The sequence below is a fragment of the Dermacentor silvarum genome, chromosome 10, assembly GCF_013339745.2.
Source record: "Dermacentor silvarum isolate Dsil-2018 chromosome 10, BIME_Dsil_1.4, whole genome shotgun sequence".
Lineage (NCBI taxonomy): Eukaryota > Metazoa > Arthropoda > Arachnida > Ixodida > Ixodidae > Dermacentor > Dermacentor silvarum.
Genome location: NC_051163.1, coordinates 17,217,408 through 17,241,111, shown reverse-complemented (window position 1 = coordinate 17,241,111; position 23,704 = coordinate 17,217,408). Strand labels below are relative to the sequence as shown.

General features: G+C 44.7%; 1 protein-coding gene across 1 annotated transcript in view; it reads right to left on the bottom strand.

The window, feature by feature from the left end:
- LOC119466398 (complement C3-like) overlaps positions 1–23,704 on the bottom strand; it is a 110,084-nt gene that overhangs the window by 60,428 nt on the left and 25,952 nt on the right. The window contains 15 exon segments of the mRNA XM_037726910.2: positions 363–492; positions 2,362–2,511; positions 3,610–3,807; positions 5,388–5,453; positions 5,630–5,758; positions 8,194–8,234; positions 8,237–8,369; positions 9,650–9,892; positions 13,452–13,554; positions 14,529–14,613; positions 14,752–14,794; positions 16,080–16,223; positions 17,243–17,313; positions 18,037–18,237; positions 23,371–23,531. Of these exon segments, the coding sequence (XP_037582838.1) occupies positions 363–492; positions 2,362–2,511; positions 3,610–3,807; positions 5,388–5,453; positions 5,630–5,758; positions 8,194–8,234; positions 8,237–8,369; positions 9,650–9,892; positions 13,452–13,554; positions 14,529–14,613; positions 14,752–14,794; positions 16,080–16,223; positions 17,243–17,313; positions 18,037–18,237; positions 23,371–23,531 (1,898 nt within the window).

The following is a 23,704-nucleotide window of genomic DNA, read 5'->3' as shown; positions in this document are numbered from 1 at the left end:
CTGATTGGTCCAGCTGTTCTGCGACTGCGGTCGCGCGACTGAAAAATCGAGCAGTGAGCGACTGGCCCGAAACGGTCGCATTTCGAGAAAAGCGACCATTTGCGACTACTTGCGACTGGTCGCTTTGCGACTAACTGGGTCGCGTGACCTCGCCTAGTCGCAAGTGTGAATGGGCCCTAAAACTGAAATATTTTGTAATCAATAAGCGCATTCAGACACTCCAGCTGAACTTAATATTTGCTTGCATATGCACTTTCCGTTGGCAATGTCAAACAACCCAAACTGCAAGAAATAGTCTCGAATAATAGCTAGCGACAGTAGAGCTTTAGGCCGAGCAATGAAGTAAAAGGTGCCCCAAATACCTGTCCTGACGACGTTCTCAGTGCCTTCCTCGGATATAATGACAGCGCCAAAGTTAGAGATGACTTCCTCGGACGATAGCCCGCCTCCAGGCCCACACCCAAGCTCGTGCGACTTCAGAGTCGAGAAGAGCTGTAATGGAACCACGCATAGATGGATCATTACGCTATTTATTATTATTATTATTATTATTATTATTATTATTATTATTATTATTATTATTATTATTATTATTGTTGTTGTTGTTGTTGTTGTTGTTGTTGTTGTTGTTGTTGTTGTTGTTGTTGTTGTTGTTGTTGTTGTTGTTGTTGTTGTTGTTGTTGTTGTTGTTGTTGTTGTTGTTGTTGTTGTTGTTTGTTGGCCGTTCGCCCAATGTGTATGTGCCCCGCCTCAGTCGGAGAACTTTCCTACGGCCGGAGCCGGTGCTTTGGGACCGTACGGCCGTTGCACCCATAGCACGGGACCCAAGTGGATCCCGTGTTAGCGCGATGTACCCAACGCAATCAAAGTTCACCTTTGCGTTTCAAACTTTACCCCTCGTAGACCCCCCTCCTACTGATCTGCGTAAATCGTCTAACCATATAAGAAGAATCCCCCATGTAATCGTGCGATGACACACGCCTAGTCATATGTCCCACCTTGTTCACCAAATGACTGAAATAGTGATGACCAAATGGCTTCAAATTGACTTACGCGTAAAAAAAAAATGTGCGTTACGTGGAAACTTGAAAACAAACGTTGAAATATGACCAAACAAGTCTCTATATAACATAATATGGCCATTACCAACAAAGCTTCGCTCCACGTAGACTCCAACATGTACAATTGATATGCGTTTTTTTTTTTTTTTTTTGTGTGTGTGTGTGTGTGTCTGTGTGCTCGCTGACGAATATTTTATTCTTTTATTTGTCTTTGGTAGCGTTACAGTCAGCACCCGCATAAAAGTTAGAAATTCACTGTCGCTTACTGAGCAAAATATATCGCAAAATTACCAAAATCAAAAATCTAATCTAACCATGCCTTGGGACTTAGCGTCCCAAAAAGTGACAGAAGAAAGGGGAAAGGCAGATAAGTTAACAAGAGGGGAAGATCCGGTTTGCTACCCCACGGTGGGAAGAGAGGGGAGGGGGAGGCAAAGCGATAGAAAAGTATAGAGAGGAAGAGAGAAAGGGAACACAGATACACAATCACAGTCGGTCACTATCACCGCATATTATCACAGTAACAAAAGGGATATCGGAAACGCCGTAATATCGGGCTACTAATTATCATGCTTCAGTTGGCCGATCAGTTAGATTAATTAAACATGTGCGCAATCAGTTAAACACGCCCCTTAGAATCTAGCAAGCAACCAAAACCACAATAATGATAAGCTATTGTCATTGACATTAAAATTACTGTAATCCAACGCACACGTAGAGGGTGTGGCTACCGCGACATTTACATGTGCCCGTTACTTAAGTCTGCTAGGTTGTCATGCTCTGCAAGGCGTTTAACAATTGCAGTATCTCACATACTTCACCGAAGATGCAATGCTCTTCGCTGTTAATCGTGATAAAAGGTCCGACAGTGACGATGAATGATGCCCTGTCCACTGTGACGTGGATGTGATATACATATTTCCAAATGAGAATAGATTTACATTATTCTATTGTTCTTCTTTCTGGGGTTTTACGTGCCAAAACCAGTTCTGATTATGAGGCACGCCGTAGTGGAGGGCTCCGGATTAATTTTGACCCCTGACGTTCTTTAACGTGCACTACAACGAAAGCACACGGGCGTTTTTGCATTTCGCCTCCATCGAAATTATTATTCTATTGTTAGCAATAAAAATGCGCGAAGTGTGCAGTGACGGGCTTAACATTCTCCATTTCTTTAACTATGACAACCGAGGTAGGTGTTACGATCAAAAATATTGTACTTCTCATTTCTGGTTGCAAATAATTATAGTGCGTCACAATTGAGGGGACATTGAAATCGAGTAAATACGGTAAGGCGTACCTTCTCCCGCGTGAGCAGACCCTTGTTGTTGAGGATGTATACGGCCTTGTCCACGCCAAGAATACCGACCCGTGTCCCGCTTTTTCCCAGGATCTTCAAAGAGCCGTTACTGCCCGGCTGGTCGTTGTTGAAGTCGGGAGCAATGGTTATCTGCAAGAAGGTAGGCGAACTTAAAGGTCGTGTATGACCTTTAAAGGTCGTGTAGGTCGTAAAGGTCGTGTAGACTAAAAGTAACTGCAAAGAAAGTTAGTCAAGTAGATTGTATGGCGTTGACGTGGGTTAGCTACTAGTAAGTAGTTTCGTGGGCGCACAAATATGGCTCAAAGAGGTGACACATCGTTCTGGCTTGATACCATGTTTGGTATCAGTACTTCAATTTCATACAGAATGAATCCGAAGTAAACGTAGCCTGTGGTTACGGCACTCTCAAAAATAGGAAGTTTTTCTCCTAGCGACAGACAGCGCCGTCTTTCCCGCCACTGAATGTATTTTAATTTTTTACCATTGCAGATGCAGTGTATTTGTGATTTCCTTGCGAAGAAGGCAGGCGCTTCACTATAACGCTCCACTATACACAAAATACACTGCTAAATACCATTTCTGTGCGGCATTTTTCCTGTACGACATTTCTTCTGTGCGACAATAAAGCAAAAATTAATTAAAACTTCTCCGGAATCATTTTCGTCTCAAACGAATGCTATTCGCATACTTGGATAGTCATCATAGATGAGCTCCACCCAAATTACTTTACGGAAGATACCACTTCCGTATTTTGCGGAAGGTTGGCTTCACCATGTTGTTTTTTGATGTTTTTATGTATTTCTCTTTTTATTTTTCGCTCTTTCTACTCGCTTCTGCAACGCCTCAAGTTGGAGACGGCAGTATTCGTAAATAATCATTAAAACTAAAGTGATAATTAAGGTAATACAGAGAACGATTCCTCGACTCAAAGCTCTACCAACATCCAACGTCTCTCCACAGCGCTACACAAATGCGCGACACACTTTGCAATATTTAGCCATTGCCACACGGGTGTCCCATGAGTATGCATGCATGACAAGTTCGCAGCAGCTCAGTTTAAGCTCAGTCTTCAGTACAGAACTAAGTCCTTTCTATTCTTCTTTTTCTAATGGCCTTTTTTAAGGCCTGAAGAAGGAGCCTTTTTCTAATGGCTTTACTTTAAGGCCTTTTAAGGCCTGTCAAGGGCCCCTTTTTTTTTTTAATTATGAACGACAACGCTGCGCTTACGGTGGACGACTCCGAGCAAACTTCCTCGACCTGGACCGTGAGCGAGTCGGCGAGCAGGTGGCCCCGGTGGAAGGCGTACACGAGCACGCGAATGGTGGGGCTCATGTCCCTTGTCACTGCGAAGTTCACGGATCGATGCGTCCGCGAGCTGCCGCCTTCCAGAATGCCGTGCTGCTTCGTCTGGCCGCGGTGCGTTACCTGCGAAATTCACGGATGGTGAAGCTCGAGTTCGCGCCGAGGCCCAGTTGCAGCGAATGGCATCTGTTACCCCGCCGTCTCCAGGGTACATGAGCTATAACTCTGCGCCAACTGCAGCATGTCCGCTCCCACAAGGCTAAGAGCGCAACCACAGAAATGTGTAATAAACTGTAGGCGCAAGGAAGCCGACCGTGATGACAGGAGAGAAAAGGTGAAGCGCTCGTCTGTGCTTGTCCTAATATTAATATTGTGGGCGTTTATTACGCACATCATCATCATCTGTATGTTATCATCATCATCCTCACAATTTTACCTATCCTCCTCTTCTCCTATATATGTGATCATCATCATCACCTATGTGCTGCGCTGGTTCGCTGACGAGCTCCCGGGCCTAATAAACGTCGTCCCAACCGAGACGTCACAATATGTGGTTTTTATTGGCGCAAGGGCCAGATATGGCCTAAGAGCGCCATGACAGATGGTGATGGTTTTTCAATGTACTATAAATACAGTGGACTATGAGTTATAAATGGTTGATGTAATGGCGGCTGTAAAAAGGCCTAAAAGCAAGTCGCTGTATATTGCGTAAAATATATTGGTATTAAAATAATGATAATTAGTGATGGTTAAAGTTATGACTATAAAAATTGCGTTACAAATTGATGATATGATAAAACGTATACAATAGCATTAGTGCTTTATCAGGTTCCTTGAAGTCAAAGGCTGAGAGGCACGTGCTGTAAAAACTTTTTTTGCACTGCAGCTGCAGCCTGCAAGACGAGGCTGCACTACAGATACCCTGGCCAGTTGATTTGTAAAGTGTTGACGTCTGCTAAAAACTTCAAGACTGCACTAAAATAAAACAGCGGCTCATGGCTAAGAAAGAATGCTGGGTGAAGAGGGATGTGCTCACGATATGCGGGATAAAAGTACTTTTTACGCTGGGCTTCTGTCGTCACTGTTGTCTCCCTCGCGCTTAAAGTTTATTAGTCATGGAATATCTACAAGCCGGCTCTCAAGTCTTCGAGAAATGTTTTGAAATAGAGCTGTTAGGTCTGAAAGAGAGAGACAGAGAGAACGGAAGATTGATTGACTGAGAAGAGGAAAGCTTGCTGACCACGCCCTTAACTGTCAGCGCGTGGACTGCAGACACCTGAACATCAGACAGCAGTGTGGGGAAGGAGGAAGAAGGGACCGTAAGGTGAAAGAGATATACTCGCAAAGTACTTTCTATGGCAATGAAAGGAAAGCTACGGAGACAACGCGCGCACAAGTAAAAGAGCTTCTGAAAGGAAAAAGTCCCAAGCTGGGAAATAAAGAAATAGCTGTGTGCCAACATGTGCAGTTTTCCGCACGTTCGCATACGTGCGGGAGGGCGTGCGGCTTGAGCGAGTTTGGGCCCTTCGAGGTGAATAAGCGGTTGCGTAGGGTATACGGCGAGGGAAGTCAAAATATTCGAAAAAATAATTGTTTATCTGTGGTAGTGAGGGAACGATCATGTAACTAGTGAATTTATGATCACGTGACTCCACAATAATAATAAGTAAGTAATAATAAGTAAGTAATTGCATTGTACTTACGAGATAATAAACTGGTGAGATGTCCGCCGGCTCGACTGTCACGTGACTATCGAAGTACTCGCCAACCTGCATATAGAAAAATGGTGGTGAGAGCTCAGGCTACCAGAGTGAGGTACACTTTTGCTATATTAAAAAAAATAATGTTCAACGAAATTATAACGAGGCCATTATATAGAGAAAAATAGTATAGATGTCAAATAGAAAATTATGAAAAATGCATATAAAGACAAACATCACCGCACCTTGAACGATTTCCGTGTGTCAATCCGCTTCAACGCCACGAAAGCGTGCGTGGGTGAATTGAACGCCTCAACGGCAATGTTTCCTTCCGACTGCTGGTGAGGCCTGTATTGCGAGTCCCGTGTCTGAACCTGCAGAAACACAATGCAAAGGCCTTAGCACATCTATTCGAGCTCTTATTAGGTGTCTATCGATACCGGCATGAGCTGAAAGCGAAACACTAGGAATGCGCAAGAATTCGCGAATGCCATCTTTTTAGCTGATGCGGCGTCTCCACAGAGGATTACTCGACTCCGGAGACAGTTTACATGAAAACCATTGGAAGGCCGCTTCTGGAGCTTTTGGAGGAGGCTGTCAAGGACTACAGTATTTATTCGATTATAAGGCGATCATGACTATAAGGCGAGGGTGCAATTGGGGAAGTCAAGGAAAAAAAAACTTGAGTATGCACACCGATATAAGGCGATACAGAGTAGCCGACGGGTTATCGAGACTCGGCGGGGAACTCTAGAAATTCTGAATTACTAACACAGCCAACATGCAAAATGGCGGGCATGAATAAAGAGGATGGGGGGGGGGGGGGGGGGGGGGTGAGTTGAGAGCTTCAACACGCGAAGTGCAGGCTATATGCGAATTTTGCCTGTAGATATGGCTTCAGGGCAGCGCCAATTTCTCCTTATAATGTGGCTTCATGGCATTACAGCGGACACTGCCGCAAAGCCGCACTGCAAGAAGAGCTGCGCGCTGCCGTGAAGCCACACTTAAAGGCAAAATTCGTGTATAAAATGGGTGGCTTCGAGGCTAAACATTTGGGGAAAAAACCTCACCCTAAATTCGAATAAATACGGTAACTGCCACCTTGGTATTTAATTACGGACATCAAGGTTTCGCCCCACAGTCTTATGGCTATCATTGTTATTCACGGGTCTTCTCGCTTCTTGCAAAGTTACACCTCCTTTTATCTTCTCGTCTGCCCCTATATAGCCACAATTTTAATATCCCCCCAGCCTCATGTTACAAAGAATGCTGACATGAGATTGCCGACTTCTCAATTTTGTGTGCTGTAAATGAAAGTTTGAACTCTCTAAGCCCTAGAAAACAAATACTGACAAGCGACGTGGTTCCCTAAATAATTCTCTGCAATGCTTTCCACGAACTGGTTCTGGTTCGGTACCCGGGTGGTAGATGCGTCATGACGTCATCACGCATTGACTCGCTCTGTTGTGGTTGCTGCTGCCGCCACACGCGAACGCCATCCACAAGAAACCCGCGCAGCCCTCTCCTTAATTATCTTTTTTTTTATGTTACGAGCAACGTCGTCATACCCAGAATTATTTCCACACGATGACACAAAATTTTGCTCCGTCTTTATGTCACGATGACGTCCATGACGCCAGGTCCAGCGTCGTGGGACCAGTTCTAGTAGTATATAATAATATTCTGTTTCCCAAAATTCATATTGCAGGTGTCATCCTTTTACGCGTGAGATGCATGTGGCAGAGTTTCTACAGCTTCTAATATGTGTGTCAGTACTCCTCTAAACAGAGTGCACTCAGGTCTGTAGGTAACTTTTAGCTAGAACGCGACACTGGCGGGAAACTTTTCCAGTCATTATACAATGTAGAACACAAGTAACTTTAGCAGCTATATCATTCGTATCTGTAAAGGAAATCAGGAAGCGATAACACACAGATATGGGTTCAGTGTGCTAAGCAGGATCGCGTCACGTTGTGATTTCATTGTAAATGTCACGTTATTTTTGAACGCCGTTAAATCCTACAATAATCTCCGTTAATACGTATTACTTGTCCAAAATGTTAGATGGATTTTTTTTTTTTTTTGCTATCGTCTTTTAAAAAGCAAGGGAATGATTATCGCCGCTACACGTGGTATAGGTAAAAATATAGGTTTGCGTTTAATGCGAAACGAAGCCCGTTCATTTATTCATTAAACCAGCAGATACATTTATTTACCAGAGGACAGATAATGTTCCTGTTGAAGGCGCCACAGCAGTTAAAAAATCCAGGCTTTTTTCAATCAGAAGAAGCATATTTTTTCCTTTCTGCTTACGGTAGTTCGGATATCGTCTGTTGTGCATAACACGTACACTTTAAGGTGCGATAAAGCTAAAGTGATAAATAATACAAAAGAGTAGAACTTCAAAATTAAGAATCAAGGAACGATTTTATAGCCACACAGGTTCAAAAATGTACACAACACAAATCGTTTACATGAAGACGCTAACTTGAATGGCTGACTTGAATGGCCACAATGGCTGAACAAAGAAAGCCTCAGCCTGAAGCCAACATTTCGGCAAAGGAACTTGCCCTTAGATATCCCCTTGACGAATGGTTGACTCCAGGTCTGTCTCCCTCGTTTCCCTACTGTTCATTATTACACAAAAAAGAGAAGAAAATGAAGTAAAGAACAATGTACAGTTGGTTCCATGCGCACACTTTAAGTCGATGCACAATGCCTTGCTGATCTCCCGTGTCAGTGGTGAACACCCACAAAACGTTCGCGTGATTTCTTTCGTGCTCTAGCACAAGAGTTCGACTGTCTCTACCTTGGCTTTAATCGTAGAGTGGTGTCGTTCAGTCTGCACCAGAAGGCGGCCCTTCCCGAGGCATCTGTGATGGACTCGGTCGGCTGAACGGGAACATCGAGTTCCTGGTCGTCCAGAACGGTGATGGCACAGGGGATCCCAACAGCGGGCTTGCCGTTCAGGGTTTTCACGTCAGCCTGCAATAAACAGAAAACCGCGAGGTAGCGAAACACCGAGCATACGAAACGCCATCATAGCCTCAACGCCCACCAACGCCCACCAACACCCACCAACGCCCACCAACACCCACCCACGCACACCAACATATCCAAAAAACGAAACCATCGAAAGACACAAATTCTAATGAAATGAGATTAGGTCGGATAGCTTTTGCAGTTTTACTCTAAACAAAGAGTTTTCTCAATACTTGAATTTGTATTACTTGCTTCATTCTGATTACATTAACTGCTTATTCACGCACACGTGTGCACGCTACAAGTGATATTTTGCTGGCGCTTGAATCAGCTTATTGCTTTCATGTTCTGTCGTGGGCAAAATAAACGGGCTCCAGCGTGCGCATGCAGAACTGCATGGCATCACCGCGACACCTAGAGCCGCTTTAGAATACTTGGCCTCGCCTACCGTCGAGACCCACGCAGTGCGCATGTCCGTCCTGTATCCAACTGGCATGAACGTTCGCATCGTTCGATGTTTCGCACTAGGGGAACCAGCGCTGGCCAGGTGGCGCAACGGCAGTTGTTGTGTGCAGTTGAAATATGCCGACACCATCCCACACGGAGGCCCCGAAAATTGTACGACATTTTGAATGATAACATACGTGCGCCTGTATCAACGTTCGCTTTAGCTCTATGCGTCAAATTGGCCAGCGGTGGAATGGATGCGATGCAGGATGAAAGAAAGTGCATCGCTCCTAAGCACAGTTATTATAAATTTTTTAAGCCAATAAGAATTGATAGATTGCCTGAATGACTTTGGAAATGGTGACAACTCATTTTTCGCCAGCTTCTTCACTACTACAAAGCAGTTAGTGATTGAAGTGCGATAGAATGAAGCGAAATTAGCGCATTGATTATATAAAGGCTCTTGAGTTGGGGAACATCCATTATTATTTCGCAAAAGATACATAAATCGAACACAGACGCTCAAGCGAAGGACTGAAGTTAAATGATCAAGTTGGCACTGACAAATGAGATTTGTAGAAACACGAAAGCCAAAATAAGGCTAATGATAGGGTGATAAGGAGCTCTGCCAGTGACGAAGTCCGTCGCTGTGCTGTATTTCACGATTACTGTAGCGCGCCTGGCCATCTGAACCTCCGGAGAATGAGGAGGGCTGCCCAATAAAACTTCTGAGGTTTGGTATGTACGAACGTTCTACAAAAGCTCTAGAACATAGACCAAAGACAGCTTTTTTTTTTTTTTTTCATGCACGCAGTGGCATATGAACTTGTGCATACCACAATGACCGTCATGGTGCCCGGCTTGAAGTCCTTGGGAGTGTGCCGGAAGCCTACGAGGTACGGTGAGGCCGCAAACACGGCAGAGTCGTCCACGGCCGTGACGCGCTTGCTGGTCGCCTTGTCGAGCACGTCGGCTTCCACGACGAGCCGGTTGCCGTGCACGAGAGGACTCCACCGTTTGCGCCGAGGCATCTTGAGCTCCTCGGTCGCTATGCGGAAGGTCGCTTCGCCACGAACTAGCTGCGTTCATTTGTTCGTACAAGCGTGGGTAAGTCATTATGAGAACGGTGACAAGAGACAATATGTTCATATACGTAGGGATACATAATACGCACAATATTGCTTGTGGGTCGGATTTACAGCCTATCTACAGTAACACTCGCACACTGACGGGTGTTTTTCAGGTCTTTAGTCCTTGTCAAGTAATATGCGCAAATTATGCAAATCGGGGCTCATTGTTCATGGAAATGCTGTAGCGCGCACAAGGAACGAAGCACACGGGTAGTTTACAAACAAGCGCTGTTCTTTGTCCTTTGGGCGCGCTACAGTTTTAGCATGAATAATTACCAACTCGCCCAATTTTCACTTCTTTTCAGGTGCTCATTACACAGGCAATTACGCAAGGACCAAGATACCGCGGAAACCAGACACACCGGAGGCTGTGTGTCTTGTTTCTGCGCACATTTCGACGGGAGCGAAATGCAAAGAGTCACAGGCCTGCGCGGCACACGCAGCACAGTCAGAGCGTAAGCTTTGGGAGCGCCTCCATAGGACCTCCATTTTCGGCAACACATACTAGAGGGTTCGTGCCTTGCGAGGAGGCGCCATAACGTGCACCGAAGAGTAAACACTGGTATCGAGACGTAGATGTAGATGTAAAGCCTTGATGATAGTGGCACATACTACGTGGCGCACATGTCACATCCCTTGGCTCGTGGTACGATACGAGGCTGTTGATGATGATCATCATCATCATCATCATGATTCACTGGCATCTCCTTTGAAACGGGGCGGTGACAAACAGTTACCTGGCCTGCTTGGTTTATTCAGGTATGCCATACATGTTTTTCATTCTATAATTTTTATGCATCTCCACAATCTTCTTTTTCTTCCTCAAGATTTCTATATCTTGTACCACAGCCTGTGCAGGAGTAAAGCCCCTGGAAAAGCAGGGCTTTATGCAACGGTTAGATGGCGTGTCAACTGGTGTAATATTACGCAACTGCAATGTAAAGTGTACACGTATTGACGCTACGCGGCGCGCATCTCACATCGCGTGTCATCTCGCGCGCTAGGACGCGTGTATAGGGCATGTTTCCACTTCAATCCAGCAACCGCTGGTGTGGCTCTCCATGAGAGAGAGTGGTAGGAGAGAATTATGCACCACAACGCCGAACCGGTTGTACCTACAGGGGTGAATTTCATCCAGATGAATCTGCACCTAAAACATGTTTATGATGGAGAATAGAAATAAACTTGATTTGTTCAACGGTTATGGCTCTTGATGTTCAACCCGATTGGTACCCCATTTTGGTGAGGTGCTTATCCTTACCACCCTTCTAAAGCGGAACCAGCATTACCACTTAAAGTATGAACAGTGCCTCTTCTCTGTGTGACTGTCATTGTAATGCCCGCCGTTCTATGACGATGCACAAGTCGTGAATGTTTTATTGGATTACATGTTAATGTAATAAATATCATGAAAGAAAAAAAAATACCGCTGGCGTGGCTCAGTGGTAGAGTAGTTTAGCATCGCCTTCTAAATTCCGCCATCTTTATGTCCCGTGTAAAAATAATTGGTGTCCTTCCGGGCAATTGGAAGCTTCCTTTACAAAATTGAGATGCCGTATACCGCCTCTAAATTCTTACACAGATTTGGTCTCGCTGTGTCCCCTCTATGTTCTTTTGCAATGCACCCGAATCCATTGAGCATTTTTTTTTCCTCTCATGCCGCCGATTTTTTAAGAGGAAGAAAACTCTTCGAAATTTCATTTCGAAAACATGGGCGATTACTAACATCGCCAACCGTTCTCTCCTTTGGAGTAACTTCACTGGGACACAGCCACAGGGATGCCTTCTTGCAGTTTACAATTTAATTAGAGACCCGGGTTCGATCACGGCTGTAACTGTTTTGTTTTTTCTCATTCCCGGCGACAGCTGCGACGGACACCGGCGGCACCGATAGACACCATCGCCAACCGAAACAGCTATTAGTATGAGCCCATAACAGCTGACGCTGTAAAAAAAATTGGACTTCAGTCCACGCTGTGAAGATGGTTGGCCAGCGAAGCTGTGGTATCACCTGATCCGATAGACCAATGTGACCAATGTGTCCTGCCGAGCCTAAGCATGACACCGTTGTACATATTGATGTTGGTTCTCCCGTCGCCGCTTATCGTGTTCACGCTGCTCTTCGGAAGTCTAAACTATGCGTGGCCTTTCCGCATCGCTATCACCACACAAATGAAATCAGTTGCTAGGCGAGTTCTTTTACATTTTAAAGTGTAAAAGTCAATCCCTGTTTCGTGTGACACAGTTCCCGCTTCCCGACAACTGCAGCTCACGCAAGCGTAATATTTACCGGGAAACGCTTGCTGCGAACGCTATGCGCGAAGGCGAGCTTTCTGGTTCTTTTTTACGGCGTATCACAGTGAAGCTAGGAACAGGCTGGCTTCAGGACGGGATATTCTACTTTGGATCACATCCATGTCATCAATCAGGTAAACGAGAAACCTACGGATTACAATTATTATCATCATCCTATATTTATGTCCACTGCAGGACGAAGGCATCTACCTGCGATCCCCAATAACCCCTGTCTTGACTTGCTGATTCCAACTTGCGCCTGCAAATTTCCTAACTTCATCCCGACAGAAAACTAGGTGGGGCGGAGTTCAATAAGCCTCTCTATATGGCTTTCATAGATTAAGAAAATGCATTTGATTCAGTAGCAGTCATAGAGGCATTGCGTAATCAAGGAGTACAGGAGGCATACGTGAACATCTCGGGAAATATCTCCAAAGACTCCACAGATACACTGGTTCTCCACAAGAAAAGTAGAACATTACCTATCAATAAAGGGGTCAGGCAAGGCTGGTTTGACCACCTGGTTAAACAACCCCAGGTGGTCAAAATCTATCCGGAGTCCCTCACTACGGCGTGCCTCATAAGCATACCGTGGTTGTAGCTCATATAACCCCAGAATTTAATTTATAATTTAATTTTGTATCTGAGGTCGTCCCTTCACTAATGCGCCACCGTGATTAACTTCCCATGCAAGGTCAACTACCCAGACCTTCCGTTTTAGGCAGAGAGCTGCCAGGTAAAAGTACATACAAGAAACGGGTGATTGAGATTACATGTCACGCGTAAAGCGTGGCAAATCTGTGCGAAACTGTTAGGCATAACCAGAGAACATCTCTTTTCGAGGCATTGATGACTGGATGGCGCGCAGGCGGGTACGGAAACACCTTTATCACAGTTGGCAGCAGCATTGCTGTGGTTACGCTCAGCAGTACGTTTTTGCGATCATAAGTTAAATTGTGAGGTTTGAAGTCACGATAGCGCAGTGTGGACTATGAGGGGCGAGATAGGGGAGCTCGCCGTACAAATCTTGACAACGTGGGTTTCCTTAACCTGCGCGCAAATGTAAGTACGCGAGTGTTATTGCATTTCGCCCCAGGTTTTTGCCGTCTGCTGGAACCTGTCAGCATTCCGCTGCCTAAAGTTGAACAAGCCTTGTGAACTCTTCGCATCTATGACTGGCACGTCATGTTACGAAGACAGTGTAGACACTTACCTCCTTGAAGTTTGTTGAGCCAATTTCCCGGTCTTTGCCGCCTTCGTTTCTGACCTTGAAACGGAAAGTTGCCGAGCCTTCAACTGGCTTTCCGTAGACGTATCTTTGAGGAGAAGAAGCAGAAAAAATGTTTTCCAATACACCTTAAACATTTTAGAGCCAATGTTGACTTCGGCAATTTAATATAGCTTTTCAATATTCAGCTGTGCGAGGTACAATAGCACTGTAGCACAAAAAAAAGGTGGGGGGGGGGGGGGAAGCTACATTCTTAAGCAAAAAAGAATAAAACTGCAATTCTTTCGTTTTTTGTGTTGTCTTTCTTTTCTTGTTTCACATGTGAAATGAGGATTTTAATCACATCAGTTCGCACGACATTGATCGACTGTTTGTTTGCATACTAGAACAGGAAGGTATTTTATTGAATTCTCCTTGAAGTATTTGCTCACAAAGTCCGAATATTGCAGAAATTCAATCCACACGCGTATGTACGAAGACAGCCAGTACCCTGTTGCCGAAGTCACTAAGCAACTTATAATTTTTTACCGCCCAAAGTACGGTTTAAAATATCGTTCATCAACAATAGGTATTGATAATTACGCTATTAACTCATTATCATGAAGCTTTTATTACGTGACCTGTTTTGGGAAGGTGTAATACGAGCGCTCGTATACCCCTTGCCAGAACAGGCCCAGGTGCCAGTCTTTCTAATATAATTCATTCACTTATGCGACTTCATTTAATAGATTCTTGCTAACCTATAACTACGCCCTGTTTCTCGTAATGCGCACTTTCTCATATAGATCCATCAGCAACAATAGTCCAATGATTAAAAAATTATTTATGACAACAGATATTTAATCGACAACAGACAGCTGGGGAAGTGATTATTCCACCCTCCTATCCCTTCTTAACCTATTGTAGATAGCTCAGGCCTTATTTGTTGTTATAATGAAGCATCGATGCCCAGAACGTGCAATTTAGGCATCCACCTTTAAAGTCAAATACCTGTAACTACCTAGCCGCCTAATTAACGTCTGCATTATGTAGCCCCCCATGTAGCACGGTATCCACACTCACTTGGCCTCAACTTTTCCCTCCACGTAGTCTTGCTCCGTGAGGATGACGCTGGGAACGGTAAGCGTGACCGAGAATGTGGGCAACACTGCAGGCACAAAAAATAATGGCAAAACACATTTGAGTCAACCGGAATAATGCATAACATCGCGGACATGCACAGAGATCAGTTACACCATAGTATCGCAGACCATATAAGTCATTTAGAAGGAAGAACACAACTTACCATATTCTTGAAGCTCGAAAGCTATCTCGGTTTCTTGCGTGAACTGAAAAAAAAAAGAAAACACAAAAACAAAGTTTGCTTGGCTGCTGCAACTTTATTTTTGAGTGAGTCGGTGAACATTGTCGAGAGGTAGTCCACGTCCCGTTATTTAGTGTTTTCGACTTTAGTAATAATACTAATATTAATAAAAAAGAACAACTAGCATCAAGAGGCACCCAGCGGCACATTCTCGTCACTCATTGCATGTTTCGTTCGCTTATTCATGGAGCACCGGAAATGTAAATACACTACGAACACTATGATCATAACTCTACTCTTCACGATATTGCACTGCTATTTTATATATATATATATATATATATATATATATATATATATATACTGATGTGTACAGATATGTGTGCAAGTGTATTGTAGATAGATATATATATTGCCTGTTTTTTCCTGCCTTTTCTTGTATGCTACAATATCAACGTAAAGCTACAGTCTGCGTTTGGCGTTATTTATTTATTTATTTAGATACCTCACAGGCACCAACTGGAGTATTATGTGAGTGGGGTTACAAGTTTGGTTGCGAACAGAAGCAGTTTGAACATTTTTATTTGAAAATTTTTATATAATGGTAAATATATAAACTAAAAAATGGAACGAAAGGAAAACACTTCAAAACAAAATGCGGCGTATTTTTTCTTTGAAGATAACTGGGTCAGAGATGTAAACGATGTTGTCCAGAAGGCTATTACAATAGTTGATTGCACGTGGCAAGGCTGATGAATTGAATTCGGTGGTTTTTCCCGAATTTTGCTTTTTTTTTGTAAATGTTTTATTCTTTGTTCGTCATTTGCTGTATCCAGGAGGGGGGAGAAGGCCAGTCAAGCTGTTTACACAGCTTTTTTCCTCTCCTGCTCCATCGATAATGGAAATAAAGTTCAAGCTCAAGTTCATGTGCTGTTTTGTGTGCCGCCTAAAAGTACAAGCCATGCTATGCGTGAGGTAAATATAAGCTACCTAATGCAATGCTGCAGGAGAAGATTGATGTTCCCTCGGCACGTTGAACATATAGGCACATGACTTTTACGCAGCCGTCAGGATATGTGTATCAATAGCCCGTTAGCAAAGCGTCCTTGAAAAAACGTTAGCGCGTTGAATTTTTAGTACCCGCTATTTCAGCTCCTTTGCGCACGCGCTATTTGTGAGCTGAAAGCAAAACGACCGATATCGCGACCGGAAGTTGGGTGTCGTTGGCACGACAAGGTAACTCGCGCGGCTATTAAAGCAGGCAACATTTCGAAAACAAGGAATACAAAAAAAAAATGCATGGGTCTCACGTATGATCCGTACGTGACGACGGCCTTCCACTGGCCGAGGATGGGCGATTCCGGGAAAGTGTACGAATGGCTGAACATCCCCGTCGCCGAGGCGTTGTCCTTCGCACTAAGCACCGTCTGGTACGTGACGATGTTCTGCGGGTTCTGGAAAAAAAATAGAGTTGCACCGCAGGCGCAGAGGTCAGTTGCAACGCGATGGACAATCGCCGCGGCCACGTGCCACGTCGAAAAGAATCAATTTACCATGGGTTTATCGGTGGTTCAACTACAACAAATAATGTGGCAGCTTTCTTTTTTTTTCAGATAACTATTGTTTTTAGATAAAATACAAATGAAAGTTCGATTGTAGAGTTGAAAGTCCGTGAATTGTACCGTATTTTTTGAGGAACGCCGTTGTGAATGGCTCTGCATGATTTTGACGTCCTGGGGTCCTTTAACATACGCAGAAGCATAGTACAGTCGAACCTCGATATAACGAAGTTGTAGTTGCATAAAAAAACTTCGTTAAGTCGTGAATTTCATTCATTCGAGGTTTCGTTAACTTATTGAACTAGAATTGGTAAATAAAAATACGTCGTTACATCGCGATTTTCGTTAAATTGAGGTTCGTTATATCGAGGTTTGACTACACAAGCATTTTCACATACTGCCCCCATCGGAATGTGGCCCTTGCGTTTAGAAATTGAAGCCGCGACTTTGTGCTCAGCAGCGTTGTGCTATAGCCACCGAGCCACTCTGTGGGCTAGCAGAATTCAATTTTTTCTAGAAGTTTATCGGGGGCACTTTCGTTAATCTGGGAGGTTAACTGTGGGAGGTTAACAACAGACCAACGAATTGATCTGGAAACTTTTCGCACGATAAGAGCTCAGGCAACCCCGGCAGCACTTGCTTTCTATGATTGCTGGAACCTCTGTCTAGAAAATTCGTTCACCGCACTGGCCGAGCAGGGTTCATCGAAAGATCACATACTGGGAGAGTCGCAGGTTTCTAGAGCGAGTGTTATGAACCGGCAGGGTGATTAGCATTTAAAGTGGCGGGAAAGTTGACAGGTCTCACAAGAGGCTACATGTAAAGCGTGCAGTTTGTTATTTGAGGAATGTTTTAATACAGGACGCAACGAAAAGATATTTCTTGCTTATGCAATGAAAGGGTGTTGTGAATACCTTGATCTCCAGCTTCAGATCCCCGATGGAGGGCACAAGGTCTTCGCCGACAGCAACCATTCGCAAATTAACTGCAAAGAAAAGTTTTAATCATTCAGGTCAAAGCAGAGGGGAGACGATAGATTGAAGCGTTCGGTTAAGTGTGGAAATTTATCTTGCTTTCCTGCTCCTTCGGTAGAATACTTTTTATGTTGAATTCCCAGCCGCTTCATAATGGTTTAGTCGGTGCTTCAGGGTAAAAAGTAAACACGAAGAAAAAATTTAGCACAGAAATATTTGTGTCCGCGACCACAGTTGTTATTCTGTCCGCGCACTACCAGCACCTTTTTCGGCAGCGGTGTCGTTACCGAGCCATATATCATAAAATGCATTTTTAATTTCCACTGTGTTCCCCTGACGTGTCACGCTTGTGCTGTACTTGCAGCATTATAACTTTTTTTCTCTCCATGATCCACGGACAGTTTTCCGATTTTATTACACTTGTGACATTGTTTTGTGTTTTCTATATCTTTTTTTTTTTTTGTTGTTTTTCCTAGCTATGATTTTGGAAAAGCCACTTCTTACAGCAGCCAAACTTTTCATGTTGTAGCTCTAACAAACAAAAAATGAAGTCGAAGGTCACCTAGTCCTTTCCTTTTTTGGTTGATTCGGGGCTTACGCATTGACCCTCCTTTCAAGCCCTTTCCCCTTGTGCAGCGCGGTTCGAGTGTCCTCTATTAAGAGACAATTACTGTGCTTCACTTCACCCAACCTTTCAACTCCCACAAACCAAGAACCTCTGTGGTTCCCCTCACCGGTCTGCTTGGGTGTGTAGATGGGCTTGTCGCTCTGCAGAAGCAGATAGCCGCTCTTGTCGCTGATGAGTAGCCGGGCCTCCTTCTTGTACAGCCCGTAGCACTCGACCACCAGAGACACGTAGCGTCGCTGGCCCGATCGAATCTCGTCGGCGCTCAGTTTGTGCGGGTCGATCGGCATGCGCACTAGGCGGGACTCCCCTGCGGGAAGAGAGCGCGCGTTTCATTTCATCGACACAGCGTGGAACAGTCCGCGCTATTCCCGTGCCTCGTGCAGGACGATTGGAAGAACTGCAGGTTGAAGCCTAAGAAAACTGCAAGGACTGCAGACAAATCCTGACGTTTTGAATTGAACGGATGCAAAAGGAGAGAGAGAGAGAAAGAAACGAAGAGGGAAATGTAGAGAGGTTAACCAAGGACGTGTCCGGTTGGCTACCCTACGCTTGGTTAGATGGAAAGGAGAAGAATAGATAAGGAGAGAAGTGAAAAATCATAGAGTCGATCAGCCATTCGTAGAGTCAGTCGCATAAGAATCTCCGCTGTCACAAGCGTTCGTACAATCAAGTATCCTTCACGAAGCGCAGAAGGGCTTTTGCCGCCTTTTGTATGCAAGAATGCATAGGCCATGGCCCAAGGATCTTTTCTTCAATGAGCGCTCTATTATCTAACAGGTTGAGTCTAGCCTGTAAAGTACGTCGTTGAGTGCATAAAGATGGGCAGTCGTGCACAAAGCAGTAGTGGGAACACGAAATCTTATCGCGTTTTCTGTCCGTCGCACTTTTATTCATGTTTCTTTGTCACAAAATAAATACACACTGCAGTCACTCAAGCGCAATACACTGCTTGATCGATTCCACAATATTATGACTGAAGGAATGCCCATTCATTCGTCCCAGCCACTTTGGCAATCAACCCTAGGCAAAATGCAACAAGAGAATAGCTTGAGGATATCGTCGGTCGTGCAAACAAAATACAAACGGACATTATACAGTTACAACACGCGTACGATACGTCAGTGCATATTACGTGTTACGCTGTTATCAGCTGGGCTGGCCATGTGATGCGCGGAGCCGATAACCGGTGGTCTGTTGTAGTAGCAGTTTGTGCGCCAAGAAACGCCGTTGAAATGGCAGAGGTGTAGTGTGATGAAAGTGTGAAATCTGCAGCATAGAATAAAGTCTGTTGGAGAAATACAGGGGTAATTAAGGATCTGTGGTAGATGCCTTGGTCCCGCCGGCGGACATGCAATTAGACTCGTGAAGTCTGTTGGCTTTCTTAGCTCGTAATCCTTTGCACAGACTCCATGTATTATACGTGACGTCTACGGTTGAAAGCATGTTCTAAAGCCACCGCCAGGGCGTGAGTGCATGGTGCGTGCTAACACTCCTAGGCTTAGTACATACGTGCACAAAAATACACAAGAATTCGGGAATTCAAAAAAGCATCGCAAGTGTGATGCGGAGGTTGTGGTTTCGGTAACCTCAGCGGAAATATGTCTTTTCTCCCACTTTCAATTACCCTTTTATTATTTCTACATTTTAACAAAATACCGGTAAACTCCTTTATGCTTCATTGTCGTTTGCCTTCATGTGGCTTTTATTAACAAGAAATGGAACCCCTCGGTTCTGAATCTCTTTTTTTTTTTGCACAATTATACTGTAAATAAACGTTGCACTGTCACACTGCACCAGCGGTTTTGAAACAGTTTATTTAGAACATACACAACTCTAGTTAGAACGGGCTTGATATTTATCGTAATTCTTTTTAAGGCGCTAGCAGCACCCTTTTTCAGTTCAGTGGAAAGTTTTCATACTTGTAAAGCTAGCCTTTTCACGAGAGAGCTTGCCAAAACTTATAGCGTCGTAGTCATTTTTGCGTTCCAAGGGCCCGAGCACAGTTTGCGTGTTTTATACGAAGACGTGGTTTCTGTGATGAAGACGACCGCAAGAGACCTAGCATTTCATGTTCATTTGAACAACGGACCGGTGCCGGCATTGGTTGGGAAAATGATCACGCAGAGTAGCGCGCTTGCAAATTAGCAAAATGGTCTGTTGTTGGCCGTGGCTAATACCTTTCCCAGCGACAGCGGCCTTCTGTCCAGAACGTCATTTCTCACATCAATTTTTTCTTAGTGCGTCAATATATAATTACTGCAGAGCAACAAAAGGTACTGAATATATTCCGAACCACTTTGACCACCATAGGACGCTGTCACGCTCTTAACGGAGTGGACCTGAAATGCTATTTACGCCAGCAGAATCTTCCAGCCAAGCGATCCCATATCAAGGCGTATCGTTTCTTCGTCATGATTTCCAGCGAACTACGTCACAAATACGTCACAACAGAAATGTTAGGCCTAACGTTAAGAGACAGGAAGAGAGCTGTGTAGATCAGAGAGCAAACGGGGATAGACGATATTCTAGTTGACATTAAGAGGGAAAAATGGAGCTGAGCAGGCCATGTAATGCGTAGGATGGATAACCGGTACACCATTAGGGTTACATAGTGGATACGAAGAAAAGGGAAGTGCAGTCGCGGATCGCAGAAAACTAGGTGCGTTGATGAAGTTAGGAAATTTGCAGGCGCAAGTTGAAATCAGCTAGCGCAAGACAGGGGTAATTGGAGATCACCGGGAGAGACCTTCGTCCTGCAGTGGCTGATGGGCTGATGCTGATGTATAGGTATGATGCTGATGTGATGATATAGGCTGATGCTGATGCTGACGTCACAACTACACCAATTAAGCTATTGATGCTGCAACGTGCAAGGGCCTTGGACTGCGACAGCAGGTTCAAGGGAAGCAAGCCGTTATTGTTACGCGTCCGTCAGGCATGATGTGTCAGCAGGCTCTTTCCACACCATTCGGCGTCTTCGACGCGAGCGCGTCACAGCGCTATACTCGTGATCTTTCCGCATGAGGGTGAAATGTCACCGTCAACAACTTCCTTTTCGAATCGGAGCCGCATGCTATCATATTTCCAGGGCGTCACGTTGTAGTCGTGATTGCATGCTCAATGCTCGACGGTGAAACACGTATCACGCTACATGAGCAACTCCGTGCAGCACGTTCGCTTTGCGAAAGTTCCTTAACGCTCGGCAAGCCATAACTTTAACTCGCTCTTCACCTTGGCTTAACCTCGAATCGATCATCGCAGTGTACTAACACGTCACAACGCGTGCCGTTCCGTTAGGTTTGCCGGTGATTCCAACGCCAGGGGCAGACATAGCTTCCACAAGCGAATACCAGCTGGTGTCGCATTTCGGGGCCACTCCTCTGTCATCGAGATTGCCAAACAAGCTACGTCACACCAAAAACTAATCACGTGACTTGCGCAATTGCGTGCAACGCCCTCGGACTCTGACGACAAGCTCGAGCGGGGCGAACCGTCACGGAAGCTCGTCCAGCTGCTTCTTCGCTCAGCGGACGGACACATGCGCACGAGGCTTATCTCTAAATGTGCAGCGCTTGGGGCATCGGGTTCCCAAGACGCGCCAGCTCACTCTATCGCACCCCAGAAAACCGCCTGACGATTGATAAGGGTTCCTCTAGTGACCCAAATGAACCTGCTCGAAACATCATCTCTATGGGCAGAACCTTGCTGTTGAAGACCAACGCGCATAGTTCATTAGAATCTACGTGGTGAGCACATAATAAAGAACGTTTATCGTGTCTCATCTACATCTCGGTTCTTATCACATTAGCCTCGATATGAGTTGCAATTAGGCGCAATATATTCTGAATATATTTTAAATTTTTAGTCAGTTAAACTCACATGAACCAGATAAGCCCAATGTATACCATAATAAAAATTGTGGCTGCACTGGTCTAATTTTATTTGTGCCTATTTGTTCAAGTACCCGATTTCGAACGTAGTTGGATGTCGAGTACAATATTAATTCTAATCAACTTGCTACCTTAAAAACCTCGTTCAAGCTCCTTCATACAAAAGGTGTACAACTTTGATCCTTTAATTCAGATGTCACGCGTATAAAGGTACACGTATCATTAATCAAGTTCAACGCTTGAACGGACACTATGGTCTTATCTTTCTTTATTTAAAGTTTCTGCCTACAAAAGCAGAACGCCGTCGGTGTAGAACCTTATATGAGCAACTTGTTCCGCTTGATTCAGCTGCTGAAAGTTTCTATGCCGCAAACTAGCGGAGCTATTTACATGTTTAAAGCATGTCTACATGTTTAAAGCATGCAGCGTGCAAGTCAAGTTGGAACTGTCAGACGTAGGCCGAGTTAAGCACCACCGCAGGGAAGAAGTTGGGAATCGGTGCTTGTCGGCACGCAAACAAGTCGCGAAAGGTGAATTTCCCGCCCTAAATTTGCAGAAAACGCGATACGTTAAGCTTTGTTTTCTTTCTTTTTTCGCACGAGACCTGCATAGTGTGCCTCGCCTGTTTCTGCAACAAAGTTATGCAAACAGAGAAGTGAGAATCCTGACGTCGCCTAACGCCTATGGGGAACCACGATCGGCAGGTGGTCGCCCTATTCGTGCAAGTACAGAACAGGATAGACGTGTCTATTGAAAAATCGCGCCAGGGCCTCACTTTCATAGACCCATCAGATCATGTTAGTCACTCCTACTTACTCTCCTGTTCACTGTTGCTGTTTTCATGGTACGACAGGGTAGAATCTATAGCCTATAGTCCCGGATGATGCCATTTGAAAAGTCTCAAAGTGGGAAGTTACCTATGCACTCAAGCGGAGGAGTACTATATAAACTGGTGCGTAGCAGTCAATCTCCTGCAGTAGACGCAGTGACACAGTCCCAACTTTCAACAACAAAAAAGCTAGAAAGAACAATGCATGCTTAAATATTTTTATTAAACACTCATAGCCAACAGCACTTAAATTAGAAAGCACGACTCTGGTGCGAGTTCGTTGGTTCATGATCTTGAAGCAAACTTTGACAGGCGCGAAGAAAACGAGACGAAAGACGAGAAACACCAAGAAACTCTGACGAGTGCTCGTCGATGTTTCTCGTCGGCATTTCTTCGTGTTCCTCGTATTTCGTCTCGTTTTCTTCGCGCTGATCAAAGATTGCTTCAAGATTAGAAAGGATGTTTCGAAAACAGGTATCCGCACTGTGTCTCGCCGTACGGCCTACAGAGACCAGAGATTTCTACAGCGAACCAATAAGACTGTCATGACGTGTCTGAATAACGTATCGATGGGGAAGGAGGTGCTTATTCGGTCATATGTGTTCTCTAGATATTTTCGGTAATGCAGTAATAGCCACAACCGAACTTTCTGCCGCAGGAACTTGAAAATACGCGCGGCTAATACGACAACTGGCTCCGGTCTTTGGGCGCGAAATCTTACCTGTGCCGAGGCTGATGGTGTCTCGGAAAAGGGTGTGTATTCGCGCAGGATGATCCTGGAGGATTAACGTGACGTCCCGCGGTGATCCCCGGTTGAAGACCACTGCAGTTTCCTCGGCACCTAGCCGCACAACATTGGGTGCCGTGACAATACAGCTGTGCCTGCAAAATAATTTTATCGGCATCTGTGTTTTCTGAGAGCCTACGCAACTATTACGGCTACAAATAAGATCCAGATATTGATATCTGAATTTCTAGCAAAGGTACACGCCTAGCACTCGTGACATTTTGAGTTAAGCCTAAATAGTTAGAAACCAGTGGAACTCACGTTCTTA